Source organism: Dromaius novaehollandiae, chromosome 8 (assembly GCF_036370855.1).
Source record: "Dromaius novaehollandiae isolate bDroNov1 chromosome 8, bDroNov1.hap1, whole genome shotgun sequence".
In the NCBI taxonomy this organism is placed as follows: domain Eukaryota; kingdom Metazoa; phylum Chordata; class Aves; order Casuariiformes; family Dromaiidae; genus Dromaius; species Dromaius novaehollandiae.
This window is the reverse complement of record NC_088105.1, coordinates 3,853,410-3,867,895: the sequence shown is the minus strand read 5'-3', so window position 1 is coordinate 3,867,895 and position 14,486 is coordinate 3,853,410. Positions and strand designations below refer to the sequence as shown.

Below are 14,486 nucleotides of genomic sequence, written 5' to 3'. Positions count from 1 at the left end.
TCCTGGCTGGAGCGGGCTGAGGTGTCGTGCAGCTCTGGCTGGGCTCTGGAGAGACTGCTGCCAATGCATGTGTTAGGCAAGAGACTTTTGAGTTCCCTGTGGCTCTGCTTGGCTTCTTGTGTGGGAGCCCAGCCACTGCCTCTGGCCTCCTCCCGCTGCATCTTCTTGTGGCTCCACATTGGCAGGATTGGCTTTGAGGCCCATCCTAGTGCTCGGAGGCACCTTCCCACTGTGGATGTCAGATGGCAGGATGCCCTTGTCCACCTCATGTCTCATGCCTCTGGTTCAGCTCTGATCTCTCCTGGTATCCAAGTAAAGGGTACGGTCTGAAGTGAAAGCCTGAACTTGCTGGTGCCTGCCATGGCTGTGTGTTTTGGGGCAGGAGGGAAGGGGAGATTACACCCGCACTGGTTGTCTCCTTGCTTCGGAAAGTGCAGAATGATGGTGAGCTTGTCGACTTGGAGCATGACGTGTCTTTCCCTTGCCTTCCAGAGGTCCTCACTGTCTGGGGGTGTGTGTCTGACTACATTGTATAGCAGCTGCTGCTGAACAAGGTGGGTCTTGTGTGCTCTTCCATCAAACCCTGATGCTTTCAGGCCTCCTGGCACCCCTGTGCGAGGCAGTGCAATTATTCTTCCCCTCCTCTGGAAGCAGAAAACTCCAGAAGGACACTGCAGCTCCTCTGTCAAGAGAGGTAAACGATCAGGCCTAGCCCCATGTGAGAAAGTGCTGGATGCTTTCTGGGGCTTCTCTAGGGCCCACGGCTAGAGTGCAAAGACCAAACAGGAAGCCGGGATGTTCTTTGGGGTTGTTTGATTGCTGGCAGTCCCTTGGATCTTGTCCGACTGGGGAGGCTTGCTTGGCTTTTACTGCATCAGATCTTCCTTTGAGAGAGAAGAGTAAGGAGAAGAAAATGTTGAGTCTCTAGGCCTTCTCAGCAGCTTTCCAAGGTGCCTGTCTTTTCCTCTGCGCATCATGAGTGGCCCGGGCACAAAGCCCTGTCCCTGCGCGCTGATGAATCGTGAGTTAATTTTCCCCTCTGCAGAACTCTTACCATGGCTCCTTTGGCTTCTCTTTTGTTTTCAGGGCGTCAGAATTCCCAGACTTGGGACATATGATGTCGTTTGAGCGCAAGTAGAGAGTAGAGAGAATACCCTTTTGACTGTTTGGAGACCCAGGTTTCATCTTGCGAAGTCTATTGCAGACGTTCATGGCCTCACAGATGATAAGGCATACGCTTTTGGTAAGGGGACAGAGGAAAAACCTTTCCTTTCCTTTGCGCCCTAGTGGGGCTGTGGGCTCATTACTGTTCAGAAGTGATGAGGATTTCTTCAAAAGATCCCAAGAAGAGCATCAGCTCGCCCAGAACAGCCAACCAACCAACCAAGTAGCACTTTCTAAAAGGGGCCCTTTCTGCATGAGTTTTTTAATACTCCTCAGATCAGAATCCTGCCTAACATGAGACTCTCTGTCTTTGACTTGCTTGACGCCTGACCACATCCCTGGTGTTTTGGGGCTGATTATCCTAACCAGCGGGCGCTCCACATTTAAGCTGCATCAGACCTTGCTGAAGCAAATGCCAGGGTTCCGGCTCACTCCTATGGCCTTGTTCTCATTGAAGGGGGACTAAGTCACCTGCAGACAACCTTGAGACAGAAATGGAAACAGCAGTTTGTAGAAAACCCCATTGGTGACCATGCTGATCATAATTTCTGGCCAGTGCTGTCAGCACGGTGGCTGCAGTGTGACATCATTGCTGGTGCCTGGGGGCACTGAGAGCTCGGGGCAGCGTTTGCAGTGATTTGTTTCCCTCCCAGGACCCCATCGTCTCTTCGTTGGGAACGACAGTCTGGCACTGCCCAGGGACAGGACTCTGGCACCAAAAGCTGAGGCATCTGCTGCTGCAATCTGAGGGTCTGTGGGACGATGACCTGAATAACCCTAAGATCGGTTGTGCAGTCCTTGTGCTTGCCTTCTGCATGACACCCCTCTGACATGGCACAGCTGAGTCCCTTTGAGCCCCGAGTGCACAGAGTGCACCTGGCCGTGGGGCCTGGGCCACACACACCTCAGTGTGCATGGTGCTTTGGACTTACTCCCAGAAGGCAGGAAATCGGCTTGTGTCTGAAATCTGCCAGAGGCGTCAAGAGGACAGCTCTGAAGCTGTGTGTTGCCTGAGAGCCTGGGGGCAGCTGAAGCTTGGCTTCAGTTTCTTGAACGGTCCTGTGAGTTCTTTTGTCTGTTGTTGTTGTTTGCTAGATCAGAAACAAATGGAGCCACTGAAGTGTGCTGACTTAGCCTTGGACGTCGTGGCTTCAAGGAAGACAGTGAAGGCTTGCATTCGAGAGACCGTGCATCTTTTCTGTCACTGCACTTTGTGCCATTTTCATGGGCCCTGTGAGTCTCGAGGGCACAGATTGCCTCCTGACTGCCTCCTTCCTGGGTACAGACGAGGGGTACAGAAGGAGGGATTTCTTGACCTCAGGGTAGCTGCTGTGCAGTGGGGCTCTGCAGAGCTCTGTCATGCACCCAGGGCTGTAGAGCAACTCCAGTAACCACCGAGAGGGTGGAGTTTACTCTTTACAGGTGCACTGACATTTGTCAGGGAAGGTCTGCAAGTGAGCTGGAGGGCAAGACTAGCCTTCCCCATGGTTTTGTCTAACTGGAGAAAAAGAGACCAGTCCGTTCTCCATATACTCTATAAATAAGAGATTAGAGGTGGTATCCAATGGCAGGAAGGCAGATGTATGCCCCTCCAGGCACTGGACTCAGTTTTCTCAAATCATCTGCAAGCATGTTGCGTCATCTGCTTTGGAACACTCTGGACTTGACAGCACCTCTGAAAGACCTCTGTGACCAGATCCCTAATGCAAATTGCAAAGGGAATGTGTGTGTTCTCACTTCAACCTGGTGCCGCCGCCTTCTTTCCAGGTTTCAGCTTCAGACTAAGCCTTGGAGAAGAGCCATGAAACCTGCTGTGAAAGACAGTGCAAAGCCTATTCAAGCAACAAAGGTGAAAAAAGAAGAGCTTAGCGATAAGAGGGTCAAAAAAGGTAATGTAACAGCTGACTCCTTACAGAGCTGTGTAGCTTTCCCTGTTGTCCGTACCCCTAGGGAAGCAGAGCCAAGGTTATCATGGGATGTATGGGATAGTCTAAAGGGCTTCCTGGGACTGTATTTCACCCAGCATGGCAAATCTCTGGGGACTTGTTCTGGACCAGGAGCCCCCAACAGCCCTGCACCACCAGTTGCAGTTGACTGGTGCTCGCCCCACGGGTTGCAGCTGACACTGGTGAAGGACACTTTCTCACTGCACTCCATTCCCGAGCATATGTTGCAAGCTGCTCTTCTGTTTGAGGAGTTTGTGCAGGAAGGAGACAAAAGCTAGGGAAATCCATTGGCTTTGTGAATAACAAATTTTACCTTGAATTCAAAGGGCAGAAAGAACACTGTAGTTCCTCACAGAACTACTGTGTTTGAATTTGAGGAGAAAAATGACCTGGAGATGATTGTCAAAGGGCTGCCAACCTGTGCCAAAGCTCCATTTCCCTTTCAAAACTGGGAATTTCAAAATGAGGATCTTCAGGCTGAATGTGACAAAGTCATGCCTATGAGACCAGCCACAGAGATCAGACATTCTGCTCCTCTTGTGTGAAATTCTTCCCCCAGAGAGACTTTCTTAGGTCACCATCTCCTCCCAGCAAGCTGTCTTTTTCAGAGTATGGAGCAGGCAAAGCAGCACAAAAGCCATTCCCTGGAGAGCAAGTGAAGGAGGAAACGGAGCAGAGAAAAAAGTCCTCTGTGGGGTGAGTCTCTTGTCGAAAGGGATGAGGGTGAGGCTGTGCTGTTGTTCTGGTGCGAGTGAGAGGTGTCCTTTGAACGCAACTGTCTGCGCCAGCTTTGAAGGGCTATGACCACAGGTCACAACAACGCCTGTTTTCTGGCTGCATGGCAAGTGCGTAGTGGGTGTCTGTGAGACTCTCGTGTTGCCTGCATTTCTCTCCTGGCTCTGCTTCCAGGACACAGCTCTTTGGGGCATCTAAAGGCAAGTTGCGACTCCACAAGTTCAGGATCTTTTTCTTCTTCCCCGCAGAGGTATCTGAAAGGAACTTTCTGTTTGATGAAACTAGTTCAGGGTCCATAGACATTTTCATGAGAGCGCGGAGGGATGCAGAAGCTCTCAAATAGCTCTCGGGTGGTGCAAGTGTTTGAGCTGTGTCCTGCTCTGGGTTACTCCTGGGGCTCAGGCAGAACTGGCACAGATGGGATTAAACATGAAGCAGCTCCTTGCTTTAGTTTAACGGATGCTGCTTTACTGAGCTTTGGGGCACTGTTTAGTTCACTAGGAGTCTGTCCCTTTCTACCAAATGCCAAGAGAAGTGCCGTAGATAGACACGTGGCAGGCTTGCTTTTCTCACTGCATCACTTCCTCCTCCTTCGAGACTGTCTGCAAGTAAGAGTCCTCTTTCCAAACCTAAACACACAGTACTGGAGGCCATCAAAGAGTCTATACTGCAATTGCCAGGAGAGGGGAATGGCGTGTCCTGTCACGTCAAGGGAAAGCGGAGATCCTGGCCTTTCCTTTGCCGACATCACGCCACACCTGGGTGTTACAGCGCAGGCCTATCCCTCTTTCTGTTTTCATTTGAGCACAGTTAAGACATTACACCTAACTCTGGGGGACTGATGGCTGCCCCTCTTTGGCTTGTCCCTGGCCCCACTCGCTGAGGAGTAAAGACTACATGGAGGTCCAGACTGGCCAGTCCCTAGGGACGGCACCTCCGGGGCTGAGGGGAGGCATGCTGCTGCAGGACTCCCGCTGCTGCTGTCAATGTCCTCATTATTCAAGAAAAGCATTCAGCTTTTTCATTGGTTTTAGAGAGCCAACTTTTCAAACTCAGAAGCAAAATAAGTCTGTCCTGTCAGTAAACCAAGTAAGCAACAAGAATAATTCCTGCCTTGAACAAAGTAGTTTTTCTTCAGTTAGGCCATGGTCACTTTATGAATTAAAACCTACGAGTTCTGGTGTGAACACCTGTCCATTAAACATTGACATTCTTCCTAGCTGTTTGGCAGTGCTCATACCATTTTGAAACCTGTCTTCATAGAGAGGAGATGTGGCAGAAACAGATAAAAACAGGGAGAGTCTATGAGGAGAGGCTGACAGCTTGATGGGGTTGGAAGAGCCCTGAAACTCCTCCCAGGCCTGCAAGGCAACCTTCCCTTGCTGCAGCACCAGAGGCAGAGGCAGTGCTGGCACCAGAGCTGGGAGAAGCATGCCTGGCACGTGTATGGAAATGTCCAATTGTGTGCCCTTTTTCAGCTGCGGGCATTCGCCTTTTCTGTCTTGGACATGTTTCCGGACAACTGCAAGGAACCCCACGGTGGGAAGAAGGAGAGAGGCCCGCAAGGGCACAGGCACTGGGGAGAGCCAGGAGTGATCCAAGAGGCCCATGTCTGATTGTTGCAGAGAGGGCAGGAGGGACAGCAGAGCCTCCCTCATTTTCTGCCCCCACTCTCGAGGTCAGGGCACTTGTGGGAGGGCAGGTTTCAGCAGAGAGGGGCTCTGGGGTGGATGTTTCTGCTTTAGGCGCTAGGACAGAATCCCCTGGCGCTGCCCAGCCCCAGCTGTGCCTGCAATGGAGGCGTGCCTGTGCCTGCCATCAGGGAGGAGGCCAAGGGAGCTTGGGAGCAGGACTGGCAGGCAGAGACGATGGTGTGCGAGGGAAAGGCAGCCCCCAGGAGTGGAGGATTTCTGCCCAGAGCCAGGGAGCAATGGGAGGCTCTCTTTGTCGACCATCTCTCTGAGGGGCCTGAACGGCAGGGTCTGCTTGTTGCGAGGGGTCTGAAGAAGCCGCAGGAGCAAAATCCCTGTCTGCCAGGGTCGCCAAGGGCTCTTGTGCCCAGATTCTGGCCCCCAGACTTCTTCTTCACATGGAACCCAGTGACAGACACGGTGACGGTGTCACAGTGGACAATGCGATGACACGGGTCACCAGGGCCAGGAGATAAAGGCCTCCTGGTGTCTGGCTGGCACTAGGTTGGGAGGCAGCTCCTCTGAGCAACCTGGTGAGGTGAGGGGAGTGGGGGCAGGTGTCCCGCAGAGGGATGGCTTGGGGAGGGGTGTGGATTGGGGGTCCTGCGCAGGGCGGAAAGGGCAGCCGGGGAGACAATGCCACTTCTCAGGGGAGCCGCAGAGCTCAAGGGCTGTCAGCCTCCCGTGCCCATCAGCAGTGCCCCTCGGCTGTGGTGTGACAGAGATTTGGGCAGCACCAGCCTTGCTTGAGTGTCAGGGCAGCGGAGGGGCTTGGTGGGTGCTGCTGAGGGAGGGAGCAGGTGCCCATGCCTCTGAGGTCCTGGTGCTGTGCTGCAGTCACCCCCTTGTCCTGCTCGTCCCTCAGGGTCGGCAGAGGAGCCTCTGGAGGGGAAAGCCCAGCCTAGCTGTGGCAGGACCTTTTCAGAGCTCTCAGGACCGACCTGCACTGTGGCCGCCATGAAGCGGAAGGCTCGCCAGTCGAGGGAGGATGGTGAGAGCAAAGTATCCCGGCAGCTCACAGAAACCGGGCAAAGGTGTTGTGGGGGTGACTTTTGTGCAGAGCTGGGAGTGGTGGCAATGGGCTGCAGGAGGTCCTCAAGAGCCCCACTGCAGGGCCCCTCTTGAACTTCAGCCAAGGAGGCTTGTTGTGTGGGGAGGGCGGGCTGTGTGGGGAGGGCAGGCGCTGCCCAGAGCTTGCTGTGCTCCAGGAGTCCAGGGAGGAAAGGGGAAGGCAAGGGCAGGGAGAGCGCGGGAGCCTCTGAGGCTGTGGGGAGCTTGGAGGGGCCTTGCTTTGGGCCAGAGCGTGGCACAGTCGGGGAGAGGTGGGGGCTGGAGTCAGCACCTTGCTGGGGTTTCCGTGGGAGCGGGATGTGCGTGGGAGTGGACGGGGACCGGCTGTGAAGGCAAAGCCCCACGGCCTGTGGGGAGGTGCTCTGACTCCTGAGACCCAGCGACACCCTTCCGCAGGCTGTCTGCCACCTCCTGCCCATCGCACTCCTGGGCGCCTGTTGTGACGCACATCCCAGCAATGCCCCCTTCCTCTCCAAGGCCCCCACGGGCCCTGCCAACGGCTCCAGGCCTGCTGCACCCCCTGGCACAGCCGAGAGACGATGCTCCCTTGGGGGAAATCCTCAGGCTGACTCTCCCCAGCCCCTCCAGAGGTGCTCAGTGGTGGTGATGTGTGCTCTCCCTCGCTGCTTCCCTCCCTGCCTCCAGAGTGTGTGCTGTGTCGCCGTGCGCACTCTGAGCCGGATGTCTACAGGCAGACGTGCCAGGAGGACGGCCTCTGTGCACATGAGTTTTGCCTGGTGAGTTCCCCTGGGGCTGCCCACAGCTTTGCCCTGGCACCCCAAGGGGCATGTGTGCATGCGTGGAATCACAGCCCCAGGCGCCCTGTAGGTGCCGACTCCTCCTCCTGCGCTCCCAGCACAGCCTCCCCACCCGGATGCTGCCGATTGACCCTGTTCCCTGTGTGTGTGGGAGATCCAGCCCTCCCGACCTGGTCCTCAAAAGAGAATGCGCCCAGCCCCAGGGTCTCTTTGAGTTGCTTTCCTGAGCAATGGCTGTGCAGTGGTGTCCACCAGCTCTTCTGCACAGTTCCCTGGGTCAGCAGCTTGCAAAGCCACAGCACACCCAGAGCTCGGCCCTCCCCATGCCTTCTTGTTCAGAAAGAGGTCTAAGGCAAGCGCTACTGCAGCTCGCCCAGTCCCGGGGGAGCTAAGCACTGCCTGCCCCTGCTGTCTCTCAAGGCTCAGGACAAGCCATCAAGAATGGTGCCTGTCTCACTGACCTGATGAGCTCCTGCACTTTTCTGCCTTCCAGTATCTTGCTGAAGGGCTTTACCAGAGAGGCACGGATGAGGATGGATTCTGCCGGTTCCTCCCTGAGGATATCAGGCAGGCAGTGAATCGGGCAGCCCAGAAGGTGAGGATCTAGCAGGGGAGGAGGGTTGTGTTGCTGTGACAGGTCTCCCTCATGGCCTTCCCTAGCCAGTCCCAGGAGGTCACGAGCCCAGCTTGCATTAGTGTCCCAAGTGCTCCTGCATGTCTGTCTCTGCAAGAAGGCAGCCAGCTCCCTAGCGGTGCTAATGAAGGAGGGAGAGCCTGGCTGCACGTCATTGCCTGCTGCCGCTCCTGGCTCCCCATCACAAGCTCAGGGTCACCTGCTTGGTTTCTTTACCTGATGCTGATGCTGATGTCCAAGAAGATCATAGGCAGAGTGTTTTGAGGACAAGCTGGAAAAGAGGGTTCTTTAACAGAAGGCTCCTATGTGAGCTGAGCCAGGTCCAGAGAGCCCTGTGTCCTCCCCCGAAGGGCAGGGCAGAGCTCGGGGTCCCTGACCAATGTCACTGATGGTGAGCGGGGTGCTGCTGTGCTCTTTGCAGACCTGCTGTGTCTGTGGAAAGATGGGGGCCACCGTTGCATGCCAGCAGAAGCGATGCACCCGCAAGTTCCACTTCCCCTGCGGGTCCAGACAGGGCTGCGTCTCGCAGTTCTTTGGGGAGTTCAGGTAAGGGCTGCCATTTCTCGGGCTGGAGCCTCCCGTGCCTAAAATCCCCTCCTGCTCCCCGCTGCCCTCACTGGCCAAGCGTTTGGGCAACCTGCCTGCTCTGCCCTGCAGTGACCCCTGCAAATGTCCCCTGGGGCCTGATCCAGGACATGGAGGGCTCATGTACCGTTTTTCCCCCTTCCCTGTGGTGCTGGAGCTGAGCAGGAGGGTGTGCCGTCAGCGATGCCCTAGCAATCCATTGGTCTCAGCCCCCTGGGGGGCCAGGATGGATTCCTAAGGGCTGAAGGCTGGCAAACGTGTGTCTTTGCCAAGGCCTCCACCCTGCAGGCAAAGCCCCCATAAGTGCCCCAGGGCCCTTCAAGCAAGTGTGGAGCCCAGGCCTCAGCCAGGACATGCGGAGCCCTTTTGGGTGGGGAACACGCTGGGAGGAAAGGGATGTGAAAAGGGACATGTGCACAGAGCACTGCAGTGGTGATGGCCTCTACAGCCATGGGAAGCCTCATCCAGAGACAAGGAAGGACTCCTGCAGCTCCTCCAGGCTCCCCTCTTTGTCTTCGCTCAGGTCATTGTGCTGGGAGCATCGCCCACAGCAGACAGTGGAGACGCACCAAGACGGGGACACCGTGTGCATCATCTGCATGGAGCCCGTGGAGGACAGGACCTCCTACAGCACCATGGTGTGTCCCTTCTGCAAGCATGCCTGGTTCCACCGAGGCTGCATCCAGGTAGGAGACCCTCCCCTCTCCCACCTCTGAAGCACCAGAGGTGCCCAGCAGCAGTGTCCCGCTCACACTGGTAGTCGTTCTCCTGCAGGGACATGCTCTCCGTTCTGCTTTGAAGCACTTTGCGTGTCCCTTGTGCAAGGACCGTGAGAAGTTTCTGCCTGAGATGTGGCGCCTGGGTATCCGCATACCTGACAGGTTGGTTCTCTTCCTCCCTCTCGCCATGCGTAGAAGAGATGAGAATGGCCAGGGAGCTGTTCCCGCCCAGCCCACAGTCCCTCCACACAGGCTGTACCTCCAGCAAGAGCAGCTGCCTGCAGGAGAGGATGATACAGCTCTGCCTACAGGGATGTCCTGTACTCTGTTCCTCCCACAGGAAAGGGGCTTGCTGAGGAAGAATTAGGGCATTGGTGGTTATGAGCTGTGGAGGGATTTGTTGTTCCGTGAGATTGTCCAGCTGCTTTCTGGGCTTTTTTTCTCCTGGGATCAGCTTCTCTCCCTCAAAGCTCTTCTGGGGCAAGGAGGGCTCCCACTGAACTCCCGTTAGGGCTCTTCCCTCTTGGTTTCTGCCTGCAAGCATCTCAGGCAGTTGAGAGCAGAGGTCAGTGGCATCAGTCCCATTTTGCAGAGGGGGAACGTCAGTCCTGAAGAGGGCCCAGCAAGGCTTGGGTGGGACTCCCAAAGAGGCCTGGCCCCCACGTGTCCTGCTGGCCTAGTCCCCTGCTTCACTGAGGTGATGCAAACAAAGGGCTCCAGAAGACCAGGGGCCTGCAGTCAGGATCTGACCGATGCAAGGGGTGAGGGAGTCTCATGTCCTTTCCTTCCTTCTCCCACAGAAGACTGGCTTGGGAGGAGGAGGAGGAGCAGAACTTGGAAGACCTATATGAAACATACAGCCACTGTGATGCCAGCCAGTGCCTTTACCGGGGAGGCAGGGAGCAGTCAGAAGAGGAGGGGTAAGCCTCTGCAGCAGCAGTTTCCCAGCCTCCTCAGAGGAGGCAGATGCCTTAGCAGTGGCTTGGCCAGATGTCTGAAGGGCTTGCAAGAAGGTGGAAGGACCCCAGGGTCCTGGGTTCTGCCGAGGTTCATTTGTCTCAGCCAGGACCTGGGGAGCAAGGACTCTTGGCAGCCAGGTGGGGCCAGGCCAGGAAGCTCTGTGGGCACTGCCGCTCTCTGGCCACTTTGTCCTTGGGGGGCTCCCTGGCATCACTCCCTGCTGGGGCCTCCCTGCTCAGCAGCCTCTCTGCTTCCCCAGCCCATGGCAACTGCTGCTGTGCTCCTCGTGCGCTGCCAGCGGGACACACCGCCGATGCTCCTCCGTGGGGGATGCCACGGGCCTGTGGGAGTGTGACGGCTGTGCTGGCCAGAGCACTGGTAAGGGGCCGAGGACCTGGGTGCCAGGGCTAGAGGCAGGTGCCAGGCAGGCCCTGGCAGGGGGTGGTCAGGGTGGGGGTGGCAGAGTCACCCGGGAGGGTTGCGGGGCACAGCTCCGATCTCTCCAGTCCAGTGGGTGTGTGGTGGATGTGCTGACCTTTCTGCCTCCCCTTACAGCATCCAGCGTGCCGTCGGCACCAGGCTGCCCCAGCACCAGCCAGGCAGTGCTGGCATCCTCCCAGGGCTCCCCGGATGCTGGGAGCAGCAGCTCAGTGCTGTCCGGGCGAGACAGGAGGGCAGGCCGCTCCAGGTTCCTGCACCGGCCCGCACATCCCTACAGCCGGCCCTGAAGACCGCTGCTGAGGGCACTGATGCCCAGCCGCTGGCAGAGGGAGTCAAGGGGAACACCCCGGGGCTAGCTGTGCAGGAGCTGCCTGCATGCTACAGCCCCACTGCACTGCCTGCCCTGAGAGGGCCGCTGTCTTCCCAGCAGCAGGGAACCACGCTGTGCCAGCAAGGGGAGGCTTGCGGAGCCGCACAATCTCCCACAGGCTCATGCAAGGGGTGTGCTGCAGGGCCATGAAGTCAGCAGCTAAATAAAGGATGCTCTGCAAGGGGCTGTGCTGATTGACCTGTGTTCGGAGAATGGCCTGCTTCCTGCTCCGCCGTTCTGTGGGGTCTGGTTTTGGGGTGGGAGCTGCGGGCTTCTGCTCTCTTTGACTGTTGCCAGGACCTTCCTGAGAGCTTTCTAGCTAAGGCCAGGCTTTGGCCAGGTGCTCGTCCACGTGCCTGTGGCCTTGTTGTCTCTCAGGAGGCTGCCTGGGCTGACACAGAGGGGAGCAGAAGCATTCTGTGGGAGACAAAGCCAGGGGAGCCTTAGGCTTCCCTTGGATGACAAGAGGAGGGCAGAGTGTGGGTGCTCCCGCAGAGCCCCCAACTCCACAGAGGGGAGGTCCCATAACCCAGCTTGCTCAAGCAGAGAGAGGGCAAAAGGGACTGGAGTTCAGAGCAGGCAGGCAGGATCCCCAACTTCTGGCATCATCTGCTGGTGGGAGGGCAACAGGGCTAGGCGGCTCAGGTTGAGGTGGGCAGTGGCGGTAGGAGTTGGAGCCAAGGCGTATTTGGAGCCAGTGCTTCTCATCCTGTCACTGGGCACCGACCAGACAGAGAAGAGTCGGGTTCTGTCTTCTTTTCTGCCCTCCACCACGTAAGACAAGAGGCCCCTTGAGCCTTCTCTCCTCCAGGCTCTACGCTCCCAGCTCCCGCAGCATGGGGTTATGCCTCGCCAGGCGTAGGACTTGGCGTTTCCCTCTGCTGAACCGCAGGAGACTCCTCTTGGCCCATTTCTCCAGCCTATCACGACCGTTTCGTATTGTCTGCAGGCTTGCTGAAGGTGCCCTCGGTCCCATCATCCAGGTCATTAATGAAGATATTAAAGAGTAGTGGAGCCAGTACAGTAAAAGAGAGAAACCCTGCCAGCATCCCATCAGGACCCAAGGACTGCTGTGTGCCCAGCTGGTTTTGGCAATGTTCTCCAAGCTGATCCTTCTCTACTGAGGGGAGATCTTTCCTCTCCTGGAGGAAATCTGCTCCTGGCGGTCCAGGAGCCAATCCTCTCCCGAGGGAAAATTTCATCTTAGAAACTGGTGAGGCACTTCTCCCTGTTTGCAATAGTGCAACTGACTGCTCTGTCACAATGGCTGCAGCCCTGAAGGACACCAAAGACGAGAAGACTCTTGTGCTCGGAGCTGTGCAAAGGAGTAACTCTCTCAGGCTCTGCCTAGGAGAGTTCCCAGCTGGAGTCTAGGCAGTGAGCAGCAGGCTGCCTAGGGGAGACACTGTGCAATCTAGGGAGAAAGGCAGATCTGTGTCTGAGCTGCTTCTGCTGGTTTTACCCTTGAGGGCCTTGTGATGCCAGAGCACAACAACAAGCACAGGCAGGTTTTCCATAGAAGTCTGGGATTGCCTTTGTGACCTTAGGAGACAGCGGCTCTGGCTGGGAAAAGTTCCTCCGGCTGCTGACTCACTTGCTGGGATTGTGAGATTCTGATTGCAGCCTTTTCCTTTGCCGGGGCACTTTTTCACTGCCTCCGACCAGGAACAGACTCCTAAAAGGCAGCATTACAATAAATACCGATCCTTCCACAGCAGGACTTCAACACACTTCTGTTGTCCGAAAAGCGGATTCGTTGCCCGGTGTGCAATGAGCCAATAATTACACACTCAGGAGAGACATTTGTTTATTTATTTCAGAGTTGCGCAAGCCTGGGTACTCGGTGGTTTTCCACAAATCGAGCACCCCCCCCTCCCCCCCAACTTTTCAGGTAGCATTTATACAATCAAATTTGCCATATTTGTGACTTCCTTCCTCTTTCACACTGATTGGTTAATGATTTCTTCACATTTCCCTGGGTCCCACCCCTGCTTCTCAAGGTCCTGGTCAATTAATTAACACTGCCCCAGCTGGGTCAGTAGGTGTTATCTTCTAAGGCCCTGAGGAAGAAGACATAATCCAGACCCCTTAATTATCACTGTTTTAACAGTGAGAGGAAGCTTTTTGCTTCCCAAGGTCTTGGCGCCCAAACAGGCCTTATTTCTCAGCCTTGGCATCCTCCCTTTCGGAGAGTGGGGCACAGGAATGCAGACTGCTTGTAACTCCCTTATCTTTCCAGCCTGCACCAGCTCTGAGGCCTTTTCTTAACGAACTAGGAGCGCGGCCTAAGGCTTCAGCAAATTTAGCTACTCATGCTAAGCGAGTGTGCGGCTACTCATGCTAAGCAAATTCTATCTAAGATAGAAGTTATCCAAATCTACCTACTTCAAACATTCTTTCTGAGCTTCTCAGGGTTGTCTTGTAACAATTCCCCCCTTTGAGACTTATATGATCATTTTCATATTAGTCTCACTCTCTTAAAATCTTTCCCATATTAGTTTCATATAACACTTAGAAATACATTGAATCACTACATAAACGCATACAAAAACTACTAACACCAATCCTAAAATTGTTAAACATTTTTTAACCCATGAGCTCACATCAGGGAACCAGGAAGTCAACCATTTCCATGTTTCTTCAAATCCGAAAGAAGTATCATCTTTCTGAACCTCATGTAAGATTTCAGTCTGCTTCCAGATTTCATTTAGATCGGTAGAAATTCTCCCGCTTTGATCCACATATACACAGCAACTAGTATTTATTACTGTACATACTCCTCCCTGAGATGCCAATAACATATCTAGAGCCATCCTGTTTTGGGTACTTATTTTAGCAATTTCTGAAACCTCCTCTTGTAAAGCTGCAATGGCATCAGAGGTTTTATTCCCTATTTTTTTCAATAACTGCTGAAATATTTACTATTGCTTTTTCAAGTTCACTCACTCCCAATTGTGGAAACAGCCACCTCACGAATGACTGAAACCTAGTAGGTCGATCTATTAAAGGATTATTGACCCTCTTTTGTCTCCTCATGAATGTTCTTAGCCAGGATTTTTGATATTTATTACTCAATTCTTTTCTTATAGTAACATTAGGGATTATTGCCCCTAAAGTACACGTCCCTGACCAATTAGGAGGTAGCACTTTTCGTGCCTTGTTCCCACACAACCAATACCATCCACTACCTTTTGGAACATGCCACCCATTTAGTTCCTTACTTGGCCACTTATAACCTATTTCAGGTATATGAGAGCAATTTTTATAACCTCCCACCTTAATGGCTCCAGTACAGTTGATCGGTTGCTTTCCATAGGGTACAGTTTTTTCCCACCATCTATTACTATTATTACATCTTCGGATACATTGATAATAATCTCCTGTCACACTCTGGACTTCCCATTCCTGTTCG

General features: G+C 54.7%; 1 protein-coding gene across 1 annotated transcript; it reads left to right on the top strand.

Moving 5' to 3' along the window:
• Positions 1-2,965: 2,965 nt before the first annotated feature.
• Positions 2,966-12,084, top strand: LOC135329088 (PHD finger protein 7-like). The gene is made up of 8 exons (XM_064516395.1): positions 2,966-3,053; positions 6,402-6,538; positions 7,859-7,960; positions 8,421-8,545; positions 9,108-9,270; positions 9,359-9,465; positions 10,104-10,223; positions 12,024-12,084. Exons 1-8 carry the CDS (start codon positions 2,966-2,968, stop codon positions 12,082-12,084), a joined length of 903 nt encoding a protein of 300 aa, XP_064372465.1.
• The last annotated feature ends 2,402 nt before the right edge of the window (positions 12,085-14,486 follow it).